The sequence below is a fragment of the Thunnus thynnus genome, chromosome 23, assembly GCF_963924715.1.
Source record: "Thunnus thynnus chromosome 23, fThuThy2.1, whole genome shotgun sequence".
NCBI classification, from domain to species: Eukaryota; Metazoa; Chordata; class Actinopteri; order Scombriformes; family Scombridae; genus Thunnus; species Thunnus thynnus.
The window spans coordinates 5,334,551-5,356,617 of NC_089539.1; the positions used below are offsets into that span (position 1 = coordinate 5,334,551).

The following is a 22,067-nucleotide window of genomic DNA, read 5'->3' on the forward strand; positions in this document are numbered from 1 at the left end:
TACTTACCTCTCAGTCAGATGGGTTTTGGTTTTATTTTCCAAGTTCTCTCTGAATAATCCACACCATTTTGGTTTATGACAAAATACATGACAAACTCATGACATTCCCATCAACCTCAGCTCAGTTGCATTTAGCGCTAATTAGCAAATGTTACACAGTGAACATGGCAAACATTATACCTGCTAAACATCAACATGCTGGCATCATCATTGTGAGCATGTTAGCATGCTAATGTGCATTTAGCTCATCAGCATGCTAGCATGCTCATCAGGGTTCACAAACTCTCAAGCAGTACTGTATACATATTAAATACACAGGTGTCAAATATGGAGGTTCTATATTATACTGATGCAGTCACTTCTCTGAGTGCTATACAATACACCACACAATACAATTATTAAAACCTAATTTTTGGGATGGTGTAGTGGTTGTGAGTCCCTCATACTGTGATACATATTTGCATTACATATTTGTTTGTCTCTGTGTCTCTCTCCAGCCACGGCTGTATCCGAAACCTCATAGATTTCTTCGAGATCCGCTGCTGCGGTCTGATCCGGCCTGTGACGGTGGACTGGACCACTCAGTACACAATAGACTACGACCAGACGTCTGGCTCGGGCTACCAGCTGGTGTAGAGGAGGAGGAGGAGGATGATGACGAAGAGGAAGGGGGGTGGGGAGCAGGGGGGGGAGGGGGAGTCGAGCATCACCAGGTGGAAGGAAGTTTGGAAGGATTTCCCTCCCCGCCCCTCCTTGGCGTTCATATCGGAGCGATGCAGTTCTCGGGAGCGCTTGCTTTTTTTGGACCATCTTCTCCCTCACCGATCAAAAGACTTCAAAAAAAAAAACAACAAAAAAAAAAACAGAAAAAAAAAATCAGCCAGGACTAGCATGCTGTTACGGGGCAACACCACACCTACACCCCCCCCCTTCCCTCCCTCCATCTTCATCACTATTACTACTACTACTACTATTACTCTGCAACATCAGACTTCATTACTGTACCTTCACAGCTGTTCACCCCCTCCACCTCGTCTCTTCTCCTGAGCCCTTGGGACGGTGCGTTGCTGCCAGGCACGAACGGAGAGGAGGGAGGCTGACAGACAGGAGGAAGTCTGATTACTAAATAATAGCTCTTCTGTTTGTACTGGAGACGTGACGCTGCACACACGCAGCACCATTACATGGCAGTATCGTTCTTCCCTTTCCCCACTTTATATCTTATTTATGGTGTCCCTGTTGATGTGCCCTGTATGTATTTTTTGTTTTTGATTGGTTCAGGAACTCTGCTGTTCCTGTGATAACGAACTGTTGGTTACCAGCGAAGCTGAAGGAAATTTTTTTGTTTTTTAAACCATGAATTTGTTTGAGTATGATTAGAGATAAGGGAATGTCATTTTAAGGTCATGATTTTGCACCATGATGAATTTAGTCAACCTGATAAGGATTTGCCAACTTATCAGAGGAAAACGTTGAGTTACAGGTCGAACCGCTGGAGGAGTCCCACTTCTGACACTTCCTGAGATAATACTGCATCCACTGAATATGAAATTTAACTTTTTCCTTCCATACAGCCATCCACATCTACACATAGTCAGTTGATTCTTTTTTTTTTTTTTTTTTAGTAAAGTCAAAGTTAGTGTGCAGTATGAACAGAGTTAAGTGCATGAACGGGGACTTGTTCAGTGGCGACCACTGTAGACGTGACAGGAAATATCCTACAGACAATGTGATACAGGTATATTTATTTTAAAACTATTTATAAAGTAACTATGTTCTAGCGCCATCATTTTTACATTTCACATCATTTTAGCTGAGTAGGTTTTTATGAGAAAAAAAATTATTAAAGAGTACCTGTAGCTGTTTGACATGGAAGCCCGAGAATTTCATAAAACTCTATAGAGACGTGCAGCGAGTGTATTTATTAACAACAGAGTTGAGTTTAAGAAAAAGAGAACAATCTAACGCCGCAGAAGGACAGACGAGTTTACAAAAAAAAGGTTCATTCCATGTGTTTTTCTCAAGAAGCTGTAAAGTCTTATGTGTTTTGTGTGTCTTTTGTCTGCCTACAACATTGCACTGATTATTTTTTTAGTCTTTTTTTTTTTTTTTTTTGGCCGTTACTGAACAGAAGGGCCCAGACTGACGCTTCCATTGTTTACAGAGAGGAAGAGGAGGGGCCCATCAGACATGGCCGCCTCCTATCACTTCCTGTCTGGATCCCCGCGCAGTCAGCTCCGCAGCAGCAGCAACAGGATGGACTGAAGTGTAAAGAATGTGTATCTGTACATAAACAATCTAGAAATCATTCTCCGTAACTTGTTTTTTCTTTTCATATGTGTTTTTTTTTGGTTTTTTTGTTTTTTTTTCCAGTTTGGGGGATTTCTTCTTACCAAACGTAACGAAGAAAATGAAGTGACTATATTCCAAGTGTATGACTGTAGCTTTTAGTGATGTCCGACACTGCTGTCTATAGGCATTTTAACCCCGAAATAACCCCCCCTCCTCCCCTTCATTTCCCTGCCAAGAAACTCCACTGCATGTACGATGCTTGGGACTGCTGGGCTTTCGCCGTCCCCGTCGATCCGACCCCATCGCCATCACCATGGTGACAGCCCGGCGAGCCACGTGTCTGTATATAGTGAATGTTAAGTATTTGCAAGTATTTTTCTGCATTTATGTTCATTTGTCCGTTTGTTTTTTTTATTAGTTTTTTTTTTTTTCTCTCTCTCTCTCAAATCCAGTGTGTGTATCTTTTAGTGAAAGTCGTCTTCAGGTGGCCAGATCTCCAGTCAGGCCCTCCTGTGCAAGTGTGTAATATATTTGAATGTTCCATGCTTGTGGACTCTGTAGTCATCCTAAAGGGGTTTTTTCTGTCATATATCGCTGGGTTTGTTATACCACTGGATGTACAAATTGTAAAGCAAAGACACTAGACTCTAAGGCAGACGCCAATTTTTTTTTTTTTTTAATTTTTTTTTTTTGGTTTTCTAAAAGCTGAAATGTGATCATGCAATAGTTTTAAGGATAGAGGGAGCCTCCGAAACTTTTGGGCCTCATGTTTGCATCATCAGAAGGGGACGGTCATGTCGTCATTCTACGTTTTACTCCCCACCCCCACCCTGCTACCCACTGATGTCACTACTGCCCTGCAAAGACAACACACAGTAGCTACTTTAAAGGTCATGACTTGGTTGTAGATTTCATATCAGCAAAAAAACATGCTACCAATAACTAGCCATTTGTGTTCTAATAATTGCCTTTTAAGTAACACAAGGTGGACTTTTGTTTTTGTAGGGCAGAGTTCAGCATTCCCAGCTCATCCAGGACATGAATTCAAAGCCATTTCAGTCCCTCTCTAGTTCTTCCAGCAGCCTAAAAAGTCTGTTCTGTCTCCCCTCTCACCTCACCATGTGGGAACATTTAAAAAAAAAAAAAAAAAAAAAAAGATAAAGCACATAATCATCTCCAGTGCCTCTCTGCCCACCTTCAGACATCACTGTAACTCCGCTTCAGATGTAAACATATGGGCATGGTTCAGTTTTAATGGCTTTAATAATAAAATACAGTCAAATGTGAACGTTGGTTTGGTTTGTTAATTTTTTTTATTTGTAAACTGTAAAAAGTATCATGAGCACCTATTTCAACATAAAAGCATTTGAGGGAGAAAACATAAGCAAAAGGCCTGAAAGGTCGATGATGATGATGATGTCGGACAGAGGAATGTATGAAGGTGAGATTGTGTGGTCCTGCTCTGCCATCACTGAGCGTGAACCAGAGCACCGGCTCCCTGGCCGTACCCAAACCCTTTGGGTCCAAAGTTCTTGGCGTAACACGCTGTAGAGACAAGGAGAAGAAAGAATAAACATTAACAAGCTGCAGATTTAGTTCCTAAAGTGCATTCTTACATTAGGGACATGAAACCTTATTTGAAAACTTCATAACAGCTGTAAGGTGATGGTGGCACAGCACAGTAATATACTATGTTGGTGAGTCCAGAAACCTCACCAGTTTGTGAATTATGCTAGTTTTTACTTTTTACAAGTAAAAAAGCAAAACAAGTTACACACACATATATATATATACATACATCATGTAATTTCAAATAAATTGTTAATAACATTTGATAAATTTCCAAATAGGAGAGGAAAGTGGGCAAAAACCTCCAGTTTATTGTGATATATAGCTGTTTTTCCCCAGGTAACTAGCTAATTTAAAATCCAACTGAAATCGCATTTAATCATCCCTCTTTGCAATCAAAAATAATGTCAACAACAATTTTGAAGAGCAATGACGACACCAGCATCTAATGGGACCAAAGTGACATTTGCAGGTATGTTTACATAGCTATGCTGTTTAATGAGCTGCACCTAAACAGCTAATTAGCTGACTAGCCTGCTAACTGATGTTAGCAGTGCACTTTTCCTGGGGGAATGATTGGTGGCTCGATCCAACAGGGTAAGGTGTAGGACTACAGAATATTGTATCATTCAAAAAGGTGTGCTTGAAAATACGGTTTTGTATCTGTAACCTGGTTTTGTAAAATTTGTACATAATATTCATACTAATAATACAGTACAGTAAATACAGTACTAGTCAAAAGTTTGGACACACTTTTTCATTAAAGGGAATGGGAAGGTGTGTCCAAACTTTTGACTGGTGCTATAAATGTACAAGCTCACAAAACCAAGGTTACAGGTACAAACCTTATTTTCAAGCACACTTTTTTAAATGATATAATATTTCATACTGGAAAAGATATGTGTTTGTTTGCAAGTTAGATAAAAAGGAGACTTCAGTAGGAAAGCTAATGTGCGTTGTGTAGCAGGATGCTATCAGGCTAAGTGTGACCATCTGCTCTGCCCATGATAGAATGATACATCCCCTTTATGTAAGATTTGATTTGCTGTATGGAAATAAAGTGGATGATGGAAGGGTATTTCATCAAAGAAGTTATTTGGCATTTTAGCCTTTATTGGACAGTGGTCAACAAAGAGGCAGACAGGAAACAGGGAGAGAGATGGGTATGACATGCAACAAAGGTCCCTAGCTGGAACTGAACCAGGAACATATTTCCATAGCATGCGCAGTAACCATTCAGCTACTGGGGCACTCCAAAAATTAAAGAATTAAAAAATTTAATTTCTCCCCTCGGGTTTCTAGCATTTTCTCAAAGGATAACACAGGACAAGTGATTGACAGAGAAGATATGAATGCTGTTGTAGTTTAATTTCACATGGACTTAAACAGGAACTTTCCCAGCTCCAACACTCAGGGCTGTTTATCTCACATTAATGTGCGATGTTTAAAATAAGCTCAGGACTCAGATTGTGGTAAAACAACCAAGTGCAAAATTTCTGTCTTCTTTTGATTCTCTGGGGTTTTAAGAAAACACAATATCAACAAAGTGTTTGGAAATCGCTTCAGTTTTTTTGTTCAAATGTGACGCCTCAGGTCAGCTGTCCACATCTGTCTTCAAAATGTTTATGTGGAGACTGAGTAACAATACCCAACTGTTGCTCACATAGTCACCATCTCTCTGCTAGAGGACAGTGAGACAAAACCACTGATTGAAAGCAGCAGCACAGCTTAGGTTTAGAACCGAGATGCAACATTCCTGCTCATCAGTACAAGGTTTCATTATGACATTCAGCAAACATCCATTTGCTGACATCTGTGTTTATGTGTGTTTCTATGTCTGCCAGTGTGCATCAGTGTGCGTACGTCCTCTGTTTAGCCATACCGTCTTGTCTCATTGTGCTGATGAGGAAAGAGAAATCACTGTGGAGGTCAGACTGCAGCTGTTTTTGTTACCATGACAAGGCCAAACCAACACACCAATTGTGAAATAACACTCATCAGGGACAGCTGAACACAAGACCCTGTTTATGTGTGTTGTTTCATAGGGTTGTTTCATAAGAGCCTGTTCATCCAGTTCTGCTGTTGCTGATATGATCACATCAGCTGCCGGTAGTGACAGAGCTGTAAGAGCTGTTCACTTTTAAAGGGGACCTATTATGCTTTTCCTTATGTTACAATGTCAGATGTTCTTATTAAATGTGACCAATGTGTCAAATACTGAGGTAAATGTCTGTAGCAGTAATCTCTTTGAGCAAAAAGCTCCGGCTTCAGACTGCTCTGAACACTTGGTTTCCAACGCTTTTTCTACCTTGAACCCAAGCTGACGTCAGCTTGTGACAGATTTCTTTACATGGTCATCTGCTCCATGCACAGCATGCAAGTTCACTGCTCTGCTCTGTTAACATTATGGCATTTTTCCATTGTTTTGAGGGTGGTCATGCCGAGTCATGACTGGAGTTGAGCTGGCATGCTGTGAGATTACTATTCCTCCCTGCATTATTTATAACTGATCCACTCAACAAATAGCTCCAAATTTCTCCATATGTTGTTGTGTTGACCGTTTTTTAGTGCCACTAACAAAGATCTGCTAATTCTGTGAGGAACATGTTTAATTTCCTGTAAATTCCTCCCAATAAAAGTCTCCCATTATTTAGTAATTTAAAAGCTTTCAATATGAAGCAGGAAACATTGGGTTTGCATCAGCGGTAACTTAACACGACTCTGATACAGCTGCCCCTTGGCAGGCTTCCGGAAAGCTGGCCAATCAGAACAGAGTGGGCTCATTGGGAGGGGAGCCTGCCTGTTAGAGACAGAGGCTGAACTGTGGGGCTACATAAAGGGCCAGAATAAGATAAATAAAGAGGGTTTTTTTGTACTGTGAATCATGCAAAACTACTACTAGTGGAGTGCCAGAATAAAAACATAGAGCTGGAACTGAGCATAATAGGTCCCCTGCTGTGGAGCCTTTGTTAGTTATTTACATATGGATATTTGTGAATTCATAATGTTTTAAGAGTCATGTCTCCTTCCTGGTCTGCTGGTTGTTTAGCATCATGATGATGTTGATCAGTACTACTCACAGTGTGAATGTACTGTACCTGGTTTGTTTACTTTAGCAGGAGTTCAGACTGAAATCAGCCTTGCGTTAATACAATGCAGGAGGCTGCGTTGGTGGAGGCGTGTTGTTTCAGGTACTGGTGAGAGATGAAATACGATGCAGGAAGTCTAGTTGTAGTAATAGATCTGAGATTTAGAAGGCTTATCAGACGCCCAATCGCTGCACAGCGGTTTATAAAACTTGGCTTAAACAGCTCTGGAAAGTTTTCACAATGGCAATTCTTTTATCTTTTGTCACGAAAATGAGCAGGTTAACAGTAGAAATACAGATATCATGTTACAAAGTAATCTACCAGGAATGTGAGTTTCCATGGATTTGTCTGTGTGAACCAGTCTTATTTGGTTCTTTAAGGTCCTCTCAACCGTAAGTGAAAAAAAGCTGTAAAAAGTTGCCTGTGAGCTCTTACTAAAGATTTGGAAACCAGTCAATCTTTGGGAATGTCAAGAGTCCAACAAACCTTATTCCAGATCCTGTCAGATGTAACCATAATACAATTTGGGGTTCCTTTGTAATGTTGGTTCTGGTTACACTCCCCTTCCCACCAAATGAGCTGCACCAAGTGCCTTTATATCATGCAGATATTTTAGGTGTCATTAAAGGTGCAGTGTGTAGAATTTAGTGGCATCTAGCAGAACAGACTTGGCAGAAATGGAATATAATATTCATAAGTATGTTTTAATTAGTGTATAATCCCATGAAAATATGAATTATTGTGCTTTTGTTACCTTACCTTACCTTAGCTAGATGCCGCTATATCTTATACACTGATCCTTTAAGTTCTAGTGGTGACCTCTCTGTTGTGAAACTCACGTACGAGGGATTTTATGTGATTAGAGAGCATGCTGAATGTTTTACTCATTACTGGATGTTGTTTTCTTGCTGCTGAATCACTCTGTAGCAGTGTTGCATGGTGGATTTCTTTTTTTCCTGCTCTGCCAGAGCATGTGTCAGCTAAATCCATCAGGGAATCACAGAGGCGCCATGCAATACTGTAATGAAAAATGGCACGCCTTTAGTTTCATTTTGGACGTTTCATCTCACCTTTGCAGTAGATTTCTCCATCTTTCTCAGTCTGGGTGGTCGACTCCAGGCTCTTGCCACATTTCGCGCAGCGGAAGCAGTTCTTATGCCACGGCTGTGACAAGAAAGAAAGAATTACCTTTCATGCTGAGTCTATCTACCATAAATTGTCAAGTTTTTCTTGTTTTTCTTTAACCTCGGTCAGTATTAAGACACAACTGTATTCAAGCAGAGATCAAAACTCTTATTTTCTGGACAAAATGTGTGTAATCTTTGGAAAAATGAAGTAGAAATTCAGTAAAAGTGTATTAAGAAATGGGATTTCTATAAAGTCTTGTTTCAGTACAGAAAATTACAGATTTAGCTTTAGCCAATGAGTTCATCCTCATAGATTTTCTCCATTAGGAAACACATCAACAGCTCTCCACCCGATGACATCACCTGCTATAAATCAGTTCATGTGCCCAGCGACAGGAAATGGTCCACTCCCATTTTCAGAGGAAACACAAATCCTAAGAGCTCAAATCTTTGCTCCTCTATGGACAGGTTCTTCTTCTTCTTCAACAAAACATCCTGCGGATTAATCTCAAGAGCCTAAGCTCATAACTTCACTGTAAATCTGTGTGTCAACATGAGTCTGCCAGAACCCACAATGTCCGCACAGCCTCACACAATTAACGCCAGCTGTTAAAAGGCTCTGATCCAAACTTAATGGAATAGCTTCAGTCAGAAAAACAGGATTTGTATTCTCTCATTAGGAGAGACCGCACCAAACCTCCTGCATGTGGTTCAGCACTGTAAAAATCACATGCCTTCACTCCAGTCAAACAAGTTTCACCCCTGTGGTACATTTGTGATGTACACTGTGGTCCTTTGCAGTTCAAGGTTTGATTTCTGTTGGAAATGTCTGTTCAGGCTAAAACTGTATATAATGATAGTTCTGTAAAGTTGAATACACACTAAATGTTAGAGAGGTCAGTTATAACCCTGTTAAGTTCACTTCTGTGTAACTTTTCTCTTTAGTGTGAGCAGGAAAAACTATCACAGAGTTGCAGGGGCACATTCTTTAAATCTGTGGTATAAGATCAGATTCCCAGCCACACAGCCTCCCTGTGGACTCTCCTTCAGTGTTGTCAAGACAATCCACAATTTCTCACCTGAGCCAAGTGTCATCATTTATGCAACTTGGCTCAACTAGTGAAAGCCAAAGAGTCAACTTGTGTATATTGTATCAAAAGTGTGTTGCTAGCTGGCTTTACTTTCAATTCATGCTGATATTTATTATATCCTGGAGCTGTATCCTGGATAGCTCAATTAATCAAATGAATTGATGAATGTGTGTTGGTTTTGGACTTTGGGCTGGACTAGTTGGACTAAACAAGCAACGTTAAGACATCAAATTAGGTTCTGAGAAACTGTGATGTGCAATTTTTACTATTTTATGAACAACTATCTGATTATTTAAACAACTATCTGATTATGAAAATAATTGCTAATTGCAGCCCTTTAGGATGAGTCCTTGAGGGAACCCTGCTCTCACCTTGCCCGCCCCCATGATCTTCTCAGCTGCGTACACAGAGTCTCCACACCGGGCGCACTTCTCTGAACCTCCAAACTTCTGCGCAAATTTGGATGGGTTAGGGTTGGTGGTGGGTCTGTGAGAATGTGTCCTAAAGGACAAAAAGGACAAATAAAAAAATAAAATAAAATAAATAAATAAGTAAAAAAATGAAGGTTCATCAGTCAGCATCTGAAAACTCTCAATGACCAAATCTCTGAAATATACCGTATCATTTTGTCATCTAAAATAGATAATATAACTTATTTTGGAAGGACACCTGCATCTGAAATAAACAGTATGCTGAATTATGTTTAGGCTTTTTACCTATAGGAATTAAACTAATTGTACCTTTAAATTCTTACGCAAAAGAAGTCTAAATTTTGACATATGAAATGAACTTTGAACACATTGGGAATGCTTATATTAATGTGCCAGAATCTTCTAAATAATGGCCCAAAACTTCAACATCTGCATTGATAACTACCTTGGTAAATGTCTTAGTTGCTGTATGTGTCAGTTAAATAATTCATGTTTCAACTAATATCAGTTGTGACAACTTTCTAAATTATTTCAATATTTATTATTTAACATATTTAGAAGACAAAACAGTCCAGAAATAAAACTGGCACACCCCACTCCTCTCTCTCTCTCTCTCTCTCTCTCTCTCTCTCTCTCCTCACCTAGTTTTGGGAAATCAAGCGGGGCACACTGGGGCCCTGGAGCAGTGCTTATCAAAGGGTGACTGCCAGCCCAAGTGGCCCCTGAATGAAACTCTTTGTGGTGGAGGACAGAGAGGAGAGTGAGCTAGTTACATAATAAACTCTTTCATAATAATCATCTGATGTCTGGGACTGGATAAACATTCTGCGTAGGTGTGTGTGGGGCTGTGTATTCCTGTTTGTTTCTAGTGCTTTCACATCATGCTCACAAGGTTACACGTAAGCAGTCAAAACCCTCTCTTCAGGTCTAAGAAGTGGGTGTAATTATTTTTTTTCGAGTGCCCATTCCAAGACTTAATACTGCAGGCTGAAAAACTGTTGGAAAGCAATGATCCTGATCTGTTAATGATCTGTTAAACCACTAGATCATTACTCTCAATTTTGGACTTCAGTTTCAACTCAGATCAACCAAAGCAGATGGGAACTGCTGCAGGCAAGCTGGATTCTATAAAGAGGCGGACTGTGTGCCAATAGTCCTGTCAAGGTTTCTTTCCTCCCTAAAAGCTTTGTTCAGGCAGCGTGGAACACAAAAGCATGCTGGGTAAAGGCAAAGGCAAAAAACTACCATTATATATACCATCTTGCGGCCTTTAAATACATTACGTAACACTCAGCAGTCATACACCAGCTCAGCTTACTCTTCAGGTTTGATTCCCAGCCGCTCCCCTCGGTCCATGTTGAGTGTTCCTGCACCCTGCCCATAGCCGTAACCTTTGGGGCCGTACTTCTTCCCGTAGCACGACTTGCAGTAGATCTCCTGGTCATGAATAGCCAGTGTGGTGCTGTCTAAACCCTTCCTGCAGACCACTGAGGACACACAGAGAGAGAAGGACAGACATAAGTGAAATGTTGTCATCCTGCACCTAACAGGTATCTTCTCATCCTCATAATGTTGCTGAAATGTTCTCAAAGAAAAAAATGAGTGTCTGCTCTTAGTATTAGCGAGAAATAGGAGGATTTTGCACAGGAAACATTTGAAATAGCTGAAATCCTAAAAGAAGTTGAAGTGGTAGTTAGAATGGAAGGGCTGAAAGAAGTCTCAGTTTAAATGTTAGCAGTGAATGAAGATGAAGTGTGAATTGAAGTGTAAGTGCTAAATGGAGATCAGCTGAACTTTAAGCACTAAAGGGATTTGAAATGTCAGCAGTGATGAACTCAGCTGGAAGGGTCAGTGGAAGTGGAAGTCTTGAAAGAAAGTGGCCACAATAAAGTAAGAGTTACACCCTCGTTCAGTGCTTACACTTAAACTGAACCTTCAACTTCCTTCAATCCTTCACTTTCCACCTTCCATTTGAACTTCTTTCAGTATGTAAACTAAACACACACAATCCCAGTCGTTTTGCTTTAGAGGACGTACATCTGGTTAAAGTGAACTGTCTCGCTAATGTCAGGCAAGATATTCAGTCATATTAGTGGAAAGATATTTGAGAAGTTGCCATGCTTCATTTTTCATCTCAGACAAAACAAGTATTGTCTTTGTTTCATCTACATCTTTTTCCTTTTTTGTGAGACTTTTCTTTGTTACACTCTTTTTTTTTCCACTTCTTTGTTCCAACTGCATGTGCAAGTCATTTCAGCCTATAAAGAAAAATATGAATATGCAGAGAGGAAATAAGCATTCAGCAATGGTATTAAATTTTATATTTTCATCACCATAACTAGATTTTCTAACATCAGCACAGGATTTCTGGATATTGGAGTATAAACTCCAACAGTAGGCTATACAGTAGCAGTGGAAAAAAAAGTTGACTTTGGCAGGATACAAACCAAATAATGTATTGACTGAGAAAACAGAAGCATCACAGTGACTTAATACTGTACACTTGCTGTCTGTTGGGATTAACTGCATTCTTCACACAGTGGCCTGCATTATGTGAGCGTCTGAGACCGGTTTAAGATTTCATTCTACTGGACGGAAAAACGTCTCAACTCTGATCTCATGCCAACACCTCTGAAATGAATACTTAAGGAGCTTATTGTAAGATATCTGTATTTCCAATCCTAAATCCTCATATTTCCATTTTCTGAGTCTCTGAGTTGTTGTCACAAGCGTTCACAGTTCCCTTTAGTTACAGTCGCATCATTAATGCTCATTTGTCACAGCTGGCATTGAGTGTAACAAATAAAGATCACAAATCTGAAGGAAGTGTAAAGTCATATGAGGATCTGTTTGCAACTGTGTGACCTTTCTGTCTTTATACAGCAGCCTTTCATGTACAGAAATGAAATGCGGTGAATGTCAGAGAATGTCAAACTGAGAAACTGGAGGAAAAAGGGCAAAAGGAGAGTCATGGACTTGCTCCGCATCTCTTCAGTGGATGAGACAAGGCTGCTTTTGTAAGGAAACCGCTGGAAAAAGAATAAACTCATCTTTTGTGGCTTATATTGCTTTGCTCTTCACTTGATAACGGCTAAATGAAAGCGGCTGTATAATCCTGGTCTGTTTGCGTGCCGAGGTCTTCGCTGGAACATCTTCACTGACATTTCACAGGCGGTTGAGGAGCGGGATCAAGCCGCCCACTCATCTAGCGGACTGACAATGAGGCGTGAACTCAACAACTGATGGACGACCGGAGACAGTACAAGCTGTCTTTTATGAGCTGTGCAGGGGTTAGAGAGAGTTCACCTGACTCATCCCTGGATGGGTTTCTATCGCTGACCTTTCATGGCTAATCTGTTTATATACTAGCAAGTGGGGAAAATCTTGATATGTGAGAAGATGAGAGTTGGCTGTCATGCAGTAATCTTCAGTGATTTTTTTTCAATGCGGTAAGTTAACATCACTCTTTTTTTACGTTTTTCAGAATGTTCCTCCCACAGGTTTCATGATGACATAGCTAGTGAATGAGATGCTTTTGATCCGTCAGATGACATCGCTTCCTTTCAACCAGAGTTTTCAAAGTACTTTTTGTTCGCACTGCAGTAACACATGACAAGATGATCATTTACACGGGGTACTCCAGCAATTTAATGTTGTACTTTCATCCACTTAGGACAGGATGGATTCCAGCAGTAAGCAAGACAGTGTGTGGGAGTTCTTCTCATTGTCTTCAAGTTGTACCTTACTCCAACGCACCTGTCACATATTCAGTTTTGCAGAATTGTTTTTGTTTTCAAAAAAAAAAAGAATAATTAAAATCAATGCAGCACAGGTAGACATATCTTAACTTTTAGTCCATATGAGGAAAGCTCCATAATTACAGGGTTGTACATTTCCAATAGTACAATGTCCATACCCATGTCTTTCAAACTCCATGTCCCCAGTTTGCCTATCCTGATGACATCACCAGGGTTATTTTTTTCAGATGTTAGAAAGCTCCTGCAACAAAAGATTCAGCTGTCTTCACAGGGATGATGAATAAACTGATCTTGATACTGTATATAAAACCAGGTGAGAGCCTCTTTTTAACACAAAGCAAAATAAAAGTAATAAATTCAGTGGCTGCCTGGAGGCGGAAAATCAATAAAAGAAATTGTGAGCAATGATAAAAAAATATATCCAATCTTCATGGGCTAAAAACTACAAAAACACTCCTATGGTCCTTTAAATTTAATCTTAATCAAGAAGTTAAGGTCAACCGTACTTACTGCAGAGAAAACAGCATTTGTGAAAACTCTTGCCGTCACACTGCACCTCCTCAGCGTGGTAAACTGTCCCGCGGCATGCTGTGCACTTGTTGCCTCCTCCCCAGTTTGGCATTGTGTGAGCTTCTAAAGAGGAGACAGAGAAGGCACGAGAAGGTGAAGCATCTGAGCCAGGCTTAGTTTGTTTTGTTTTTGCTCTGTTCCTCCTCTACTTGTTCGGATACGTCCTCATCTGCACTTTGGAAACAAAAGATTTTTTCAGGCTTATTCCCTAAGGCCAAGTGAGCATGAATGTTTTTCAGCAACACCCTTGATTCACATTTTCACCTGGAGGATATTCACTATAACCACAACCATAGCATCTGATAACCTCAAAATAGGGTTAACTCTAGATTTTAGAGGAGATGGTCATGTTATTCATTACCATAATTGTTTATTTGCCGTTTCGTGCATGTTTCCCGGGAAGATCATAATATTTGAAGCACATTACAGTTGCCCCAATACTGTAATCTGCCTTTTATGAGCCGTATTAATGGATCCCAAATCACAATGAGAAATGATTGAATTAAAAACCACTGCTCCAGGCCACAACGCTGGAAAAAACAACAACCCCGACAACAATGCAAACGAGGTCGGCCTAAACAACAGCGCGGTCTAATACCCGGAGGAATGTTTCAGGGTGCTGTGCTCTAAGGCTTTTGTTGTCTGATGATGGGCTGTGGCTGCAGGATACAAATACGAGCTGCAAAGAACACATGTGAAGTAAATCACTGTTATTACAGCGCAGAGCCCAGTCACTCCCTGACTCACACGTGCATCTGTCTGTAATTACAGACTCACTCCCGTTTAAAAATGTGTCAAGAGGGCGTTGATGAGCTTCCATAAGGGACGGATTTAAATTTTTTAAGACTTTTCCTACCGCAAAGCAAACCTGCTGTGAAAACGTAATTTGGAGATAAAAATTAAATAGTGGCAGTATTCTTAATTAAATGAAAAGAAAACGCAAGCAGCTAGAAACTATTTATCCTGCCAGTCCTCCTCCCAGCTGGATTACAGACTGAACAACAGGCCCGAACATGAGAGGGGATCAAAAGACCACTAACTTTACCCTCAGGGCTGGAGTGTGATGGGAATGACTGTGCTGAAGTTTACACACCAAGTAAGCTGATGTGTACCTTGATGAAATAAATGGCTTTCATTTGCCTGCACAGACAATATCATACTTGTAGCTGAATGCTGTTTTAAAGTTCTCAGCAGTAAGGTTCAGGGTCCAAATATCTCAGATAATGTCTTTGATACATCACTAATATTTTCTGGATGATATTCGCTGGACATGAAAACATTCCACTGAATCAAGACTAATGAAATTGTTTTATTATTGAGCTCTTTCATTCAGGGTGATTCAATGCACCGTTTTAATGCTGGTAGGATCTCTGGAACACATTACTGTCTTTAAATGAACTCACGTGTTATACTTAATTAAAGTCCAATAAAAAAAGGTTTTTTTTCCTTTCTCTCTTATTTTCCCTGGCACTTGTTACATAATGTTTTCAGAGGACTGCTGTCAGAACATTGTAACCTCTCTGACCCTTGCCAACCTTGACAACAGAGCCTGCTGGACCTCATGCTTCAACTTAACGTGGTAATCAATTAAATATTGCCATTGTCTCAAATTGTCATGGAAGTTGACTACATTGCTGAAAAAGAGTAAGCTAGAGGTTGAATTCTATTTGTCACTTACCAAGCTGTGAACTGTATGTCAGTGGGCACAATGATTTTGTGCTCTTTAATAGGTTTTTTTTGTCGATTTTACAAAATGGTACAAGGTTAGTTACATTTCTATTTGCTACATTATAACACAAAGCAGTATTAACCTGGTTTAACTATTCATTTATAACAGTAAATGTTGTAAATGTATGTAGGCTGGCATGTTTTCTGTGCTACCTGCTCTTGGACAATGTATGCCTGATAATTTAGCTTTGGGCGTTTTTAATTAGCTTAGCTAATGAAAAGCTATTTAAATTGTCCAAGTTCAGACAATACGCCAACCAGCTGCCCTTTATAACTTCATTTCCGAAGAAAACAACTTTATATCCGAATTAATTACTGAAACAATTAGGCAGTGCTACAATGTAAACATTCATTTCGAACCTGGCTGATGTTAATACTAAAACGTTGCCCAAAGCTAGCTTATAAATGTGTAAAAACACCACATTTGCCCTTCAGTACACTGACTTTATTAGACACCGACATGATACATTTTACATATTCTCTAATTAAAAGTATCCAGCATGTTCAGCCTGTCTGTTAATCAGTCTGAAGTCTACCTTTGGTTTCAGTACAATGTGTTTTAGTTACCTTTAAGTAGATTTAAAAAGCAGGTAATGTCCAGGTGTGAAAATGCTTCAGTTGCAGCTGCCTGTGAATCCAGACGGCTCTCCTGTGCCAGCAGCAGACTTTACTATACTGCCGCTGCGCTGCCACATACTCCACATATTTACAGTACTGCACAGGGAGGAGGCGCTATCAGGGGGCGTGAACTCACCATGCTGCCTTCATGTGCATTCAGAAATTACAATTAATGTTAAAAGAAGCGGAATTATTGATGCTTTAGTGGTGCACACATGAGTAAACCAAAAAAATTGGCTCTGTACTGATGGCAGACCTGGCATTTTTGATTATGAGATACCTTCAATGATCCATAAAGGAAGGAGTGTTGAATTAGTCTTCTGTCCACATTTTGTGCGTGGGAAGAAGAATAATTGTGGAGGCCTATGATGAAGATATTTTGTATAACTTCTGTACCAAAAATACATGCCCTGTTGTTTTAAATGATTTTAGACCAGTGGCTCTGGCCTCAGATGTAATGAAGATTTTTGAGAGGATTGCCTTTAGAATAAGTCGACTACATACAAAAAGCTCACCTGGGTTTACACTGGAGCAGCAGTATATATGTATGTACGTATGTATGTATGTATCTATCTATCTATCTATCTATCTATCTATCTATCTATCTATCTATCTATCTATCTATAGTGAAATAATTTGCATGAGAAATACTGTAAATGCTTGTAACACACCTGCTGTGTCAAGACTGCCCAAACCTGCAGTTATCCTGCCTCCTGCTGGACACAGACTGTAATAAATGACAGCTTGTTCATGAATGTCTTGCCTTGCAAGCAGAGAGAGATGTTTGCAGCACAGAGAAATGCCAAAAAGGAAGGTTAATGTTGACATTACAGTTATGCTATAACAGAATATATTGTTTCACTGAGGCGATGTTCACCGGTCCAGCAATGTTCAAAGCCTCCGCAGACCACATCCTGATAATAACTTAGAATATACAGCATGGCTAATGTCTATGAGCCAAATGAAAAAAACAGACTCTCCTCCTGCTTTTTATGCCAAATTGGACCCAGCTGCCTGGGCAGTACTTTATATTAGAGATTACTAAACACTTTAACAGTGATAGTTACAAGAGTTTATAAATATATAATAAGTTTTTTTGTATTATTATAGGTGAATGAAAGAAGCTATATTTTACATTTTAAAAGCTTTAACTGTTACAGGGTCACTGAATAAGCAAGCATGGATTCAGCACAGTTAAACAGGACACAGATTACATATACTCTGCTAGGTATGAAACCTGTATGACCTTTAGTTTCATGACTTTTCTCGTATCAGATCAAGTCTCACCACAGTGAAACTTCATGGCAGCACTGGGAGCAGACTGGCATTATTAATTCAATTTAATTAAGATTAAGGAGTGTAGGCTTGAATTATGCTTAATTAAAGACTTAAATGTACACAGACGTGCAGTAAATCTAGTTTTGCTGTAAACCAATGTCAAGTCTCCTACTGTTAGTGTATTATTTGCAGTGAGTGGATTGCAGAAGAAAAACAGACTGTGCTTTGACTGTCGCCAACAAACCTCGGCTTCATTATTTTCCAATTATGCTATTTACTGTATGCTAACAATAGAGCACTTGACAGAGGAATATTAAATTAGCTAAATGGTATAATCAATAATCTTTGGCATAGCTTATTCAGACTGAAGACTGAGTTGATTTCAGCATTGTACTATAAAAAAAGGATAATGATATGGCCAGTTATTATGTATAAAGGTCAGACCATTATTACAATAGCTGAAAAATACTGTATATACTAGATACACAACTACAGTGCAGTGAAAAACATGTTTCCTCTATTATTGCATATTTGTCACAATGAATAGTATTGGATATATTGACAAAAATGTGACATACAGTACATTACACATTTTTAAATTACTATTTCATTTATTTGATTAACATAGTTATCCAAGACCCACAGTGCTCATTTGAACAAGTATTCGCCCCTTTAGTTATTCCATCAACCAATCAGCTTAATTTGATTGATTATTACATTCAGGTGATTGAACACAGCTGTGCTCTGCTGTGCATGCAAACCTCCCTCATATTAAACCTTATGACCAGAGTGAAGCAGTCACCACACAGGTCTTACAACCCAGCTATGCCTCCATCAAAGAAACTTCCAGATGAAATGAGAAAAAAAGTAGTTGTATATGTGCTGAATCAAAGTGAGAGCTGTTATCTGCAAAATGAGAAATCTTGGAGAGCTGGCAGGTCTTTCCAGGGGTGGCCAGCTTCCAGAATTTCTCCAGGGGCGCTATGACAACTCACACAAGTCTCAGAAGAGTCCAGAAAGGCCTCTCAGCCATCTGCTAAAGTCAATGTTCATGACTCCACAACTTTAAAGAGACAGGGCTTAGACAGAGTGGTGCTTAGAGCTAAATGCTAATGTCAGCATGCTAACACACTCACAATGACAATGTTAACATGTTGATGTTTAGCAGGTATCATATTTACCATGTTCACCATCTTAGTTTAGCATGATAGCATGCTAACACTTGCTAATTAGCACTAAACACAGCTGCAGATGATATGAATGTTGTGAATTTTGTGGGTATTTGGTCATAAACCAAAGTATTAGATCTTTATCTAGTGGTGGCACTAGATAAAAAGTCAGAAGATATCCAAAGTCATCATGGGCACCATGAATATATGTACCAAAGTTCATGGTAATCCATTTAACAGTTGTTGAGACATTCCACTAAAAAACAAAGATGTCAACCGTCCTGGTTATGCTAGAGGAAAAGTCAGGAGATCACCAAAGTATTCAAAGGGAGTCATGAATGTCTGTAAACATTTAATGGCAATCCTCCAAAAGTTATTAAGATAATTCAGTCTAGACTGAAATGGTGGATGACCAACAAGCCGACAGCCAACCAACCAATTGCTGATCAACAGCATTGGTGAAAAAAGAAAGTTTTATAGTGGCCTGGGCATAGTCCTGACTTGAACCCAGTTGACCTGAAATGAAGCAGTTTCATTTACAAATCTGGCAACACACCTGGGTTTAATAGACCTAATGGTGTCATTCAGGAAGAATTTCTGGGAGCAGAAACTAAGCAGGATTAATGAAAAACAGATTGCAGCAGGTAGAGCTCTGGGTCCTCTGGCCTTTATTAGGCCAGAAAGGCTTGAGGTGAGGATTCCCAAAGTAGAATCACTGCTGAACGAATGCAAATAAACATGTTTTTCACTGGAAATGAGATTTTGAGCATTTAGAGGGAAAACAGAGATGCTTGCTCTTATAAAATGCTAATGGGATGGATAATAGTACATTTAAAGGATAATAGGTACACAAAATTGCACATTTTTTTAGATGTAATGATCTGTATTTTAGTTACGTTACACTACTCCAAGCAAGCATTTTAAAACACAAAATAAATGAAAAACAGAATAATTTATCATCATTAAGAAACATGTTGATAGATTTTTGAAGGTGCAACCTTTTACTTGCTCTTCAACTTATAAACTTGATTTGATTTTTGGCTTCAACTTGATTCTCACCCTAAAGTTTACTTGAATACACTGAAAATAGCTTAAATATCTACCTGGGTGTGAATACAATGACTCATTCCCCATTCACAATCTTTTCTGATTACTCCTTGGATATAATCAAACCATATAGTGCTCTTCAACAATAATTCATCACATTACATATGCATGACATTAGGATGTTTTTCATAACTCAAACACTGTGAAAGACATGACGAATTCTGTAAAAACTTAGGATGTTTCCTGCTTACATCCACTACTGCTCCAATAAATCATCACTCATTCACTGTCTTGGGAGACAATGGTCACTCGAGCCTCTTGAATGGAATGAACCATCTTCTAAATCCTTCCGGGTACTAAGGAAACATCTGCTGACAACATTCAGAATTTTATGACCACATATGTTTTCAGTAGTAAACTTACACACTATTGGCAGTCAGATATCATCTAAAGGCCTGACACATGTAAATTTCAACGAGCTCACTGAGGTATAGGGCTAGGCAAGCAGCATGAATTAAGACACTATTGATTCAGAGAATGTGGGAATATCTTTTAGAAGAAACGAAACGCACCGGCCGAACAATAAGGTTGTTCTTTATAAGTGCTGCTGGAGTTTCGACCTCTTCACCCATCTGTTTTAACAGCATTTAAAGGAATATTTTGACATTTTGGGAGGTCTGTGTCCAGCTAAGAAATAGTTAGCACATAACCCGTCCGTTTTTTTTAAAATAACATATTCTTTTACATTTGGACAAAGCTAGGCTAGCTGTTTCCCTCCTCCATCGAGCCTTTATGCTAAGTTAAACTAACCCTATTGCCTAGGGCTGCAACTAACAATTACTTTCATTGTCAATTAATCTGTCAATTATTTTCTTGATTAATCAATAAGTTGTTTGATCCATAAAATGTCAAAAACAAAAATGGTAAAAAAAAAAAAAAAAATTGAGTTACAACCTTAGACTAGACACGACCAAAAGAAAAATGATCAATCTATAAATAAAGGAACAGTGATGGCCTTACTGAAAACATAGGCAATTTGTTTTAAGATGAGAAAACAAAACATTTTTAAATAAGCCAAATGAAGACAGAACGGATATCCTTTTTTACCAACTTCCTTAGATACAAAGGGGACCATAATCTGACCGTGATCTGACCAGAACATCTTAGTGAATAACGTGACATATAAAGAACAAAAACTTTTTTTTTAGACAATAAAGATAGTTAAAGTTAAAGCATTTAATACTAAATTGATATCAGTGAAATTGACGTCTTATATTTCAAGGGAGCCATCTGAGTAACATTGTGCAATGGTGTGTAAAAAAAAAACAACCTAGTATAAATCTGCACAGTCCATTACATATAACAATGAGGGGACGAAGATCAGTTTTAGAAGCATTCTGGTAAACAATGTCAGCATAGTCCATTATTGGCAGTATAAGTTGTGAAACAAGTCTCTTTCTGACATTAAATGTAAAATAATGTCTGACTCTGGAATGATACAGAACACCAACACCAAAATGACATGATCAACATGTAGATTAAAGGTACATTCAGAGTCAATCCACACAGCTAGATATCTATTTTATATACTTTCTGAAGAGATTAACCATCATTACTGTCATGGTTCTGTCATTGACTCTGGAGACTCTTGTGAGTCTCTTTGAATTTCTAAGTTGTCATCATCCATCAGATGCCCTCAGACTTTTTCTGTTTTGAGTTGGACTTTTTGAGGGATTTTCTGTAATTTGGGTTGCCTTTATTGGTCGGACTGTGCTTATTGTGTTTTTGGTTTTCTGGTTTCCTTGTGTTTTCTCCTCCTGTGTTCATGTATTCCTCCTCACACCTGCCCTGCATTCACCCTCGTTAGCACTGCCCTTGTCTCAGTGTTCTTCCCCAGTCTGCTCTCCCTTCACACCTGCCCGGCATTATCCTTCATCAGCCCTGCTTTGCTCCCGGTGTCTTTCCCAGCCAATCACTCCCAGCTTGCCCATGTGTCTAGTCACCTGTTCCCCATTCCCTTATTAGTTCAGTTAGTATTTAAGCCTTGGTTTGGGAGGAAGTCTGTTTTGTTCTGTTGAGTTTGCCTCTCTCTGTTCAGCCTGTTTAGTTGTGTTTTGTAGTCAGTTCTGCTCAGCTTCTATTTTTGCCTGTCCAGTCTCAAGAATAAAGATGGTTTTCTTCAACCCTGCATTTGGGTCCATTCCTGCTACTCCTTATGACAATTACAAGTTAAAACCAAAGAGATGGATTTGGAGTTGAGGTTTTGTCTCACACCAAGAAGCACTGAAGAGGTTTTTGTT

At 39.2% G+C, this 22,067-nt stretch overlaps 2 protein-coding genes across 2 annotated transcripts in view; one reads left to right on the forward strand and one right to left on the reverse strand.

The window, feature by feature from the left end:
• zdhhc17 (zinc finger DHHC-type palmitoyltransferase 17) overlaps window positions 1–3,454 on the forward strand; it is a 35,229-nt gene extending 31,775 nt beyond the window's left edge. The window contains exon 17 of the mRNA XM_067581374.1: window positions 498–3,454. Coding sequence (XP_067437475.1) covers window positions 498–636 — 139 coding nt within the window. The 3' untranslated portion in view covers window positions 637–3,454. The remainder of the gene's footprint in view (window positions 1–497) is intronic.
• Window positions 3,388–16,374, reverse strand: csrp2 (cysteine and glycine-rich protein 2). The gene is made up of 6 exons (XM_067581376.1): window positions 16,223–16,374; window positions 13,868–13,990; window positions 10,918–11,086; window positions 9,540–9,669; window positions 8,021–8,114; window positions 3,388–3,837 (listed from the first exon to the last, which is right to left on the reverse strand). Exons 2-6 carry the CDS (start codon window positions 13,977–13,979, stop codon window positions 3,761–3,763), a joined length of 582 nt encoding a protein of 193 aa, XP_067437477.1. The 5' UTR covers window positions 13,980–13,990; window positions 16,223–16,374; the 3' UTR covers window positions 3,388–3,760.
• Between the last annotated feature and the right edge of the window lie 5,693 nt (window positions 16,375–22,067).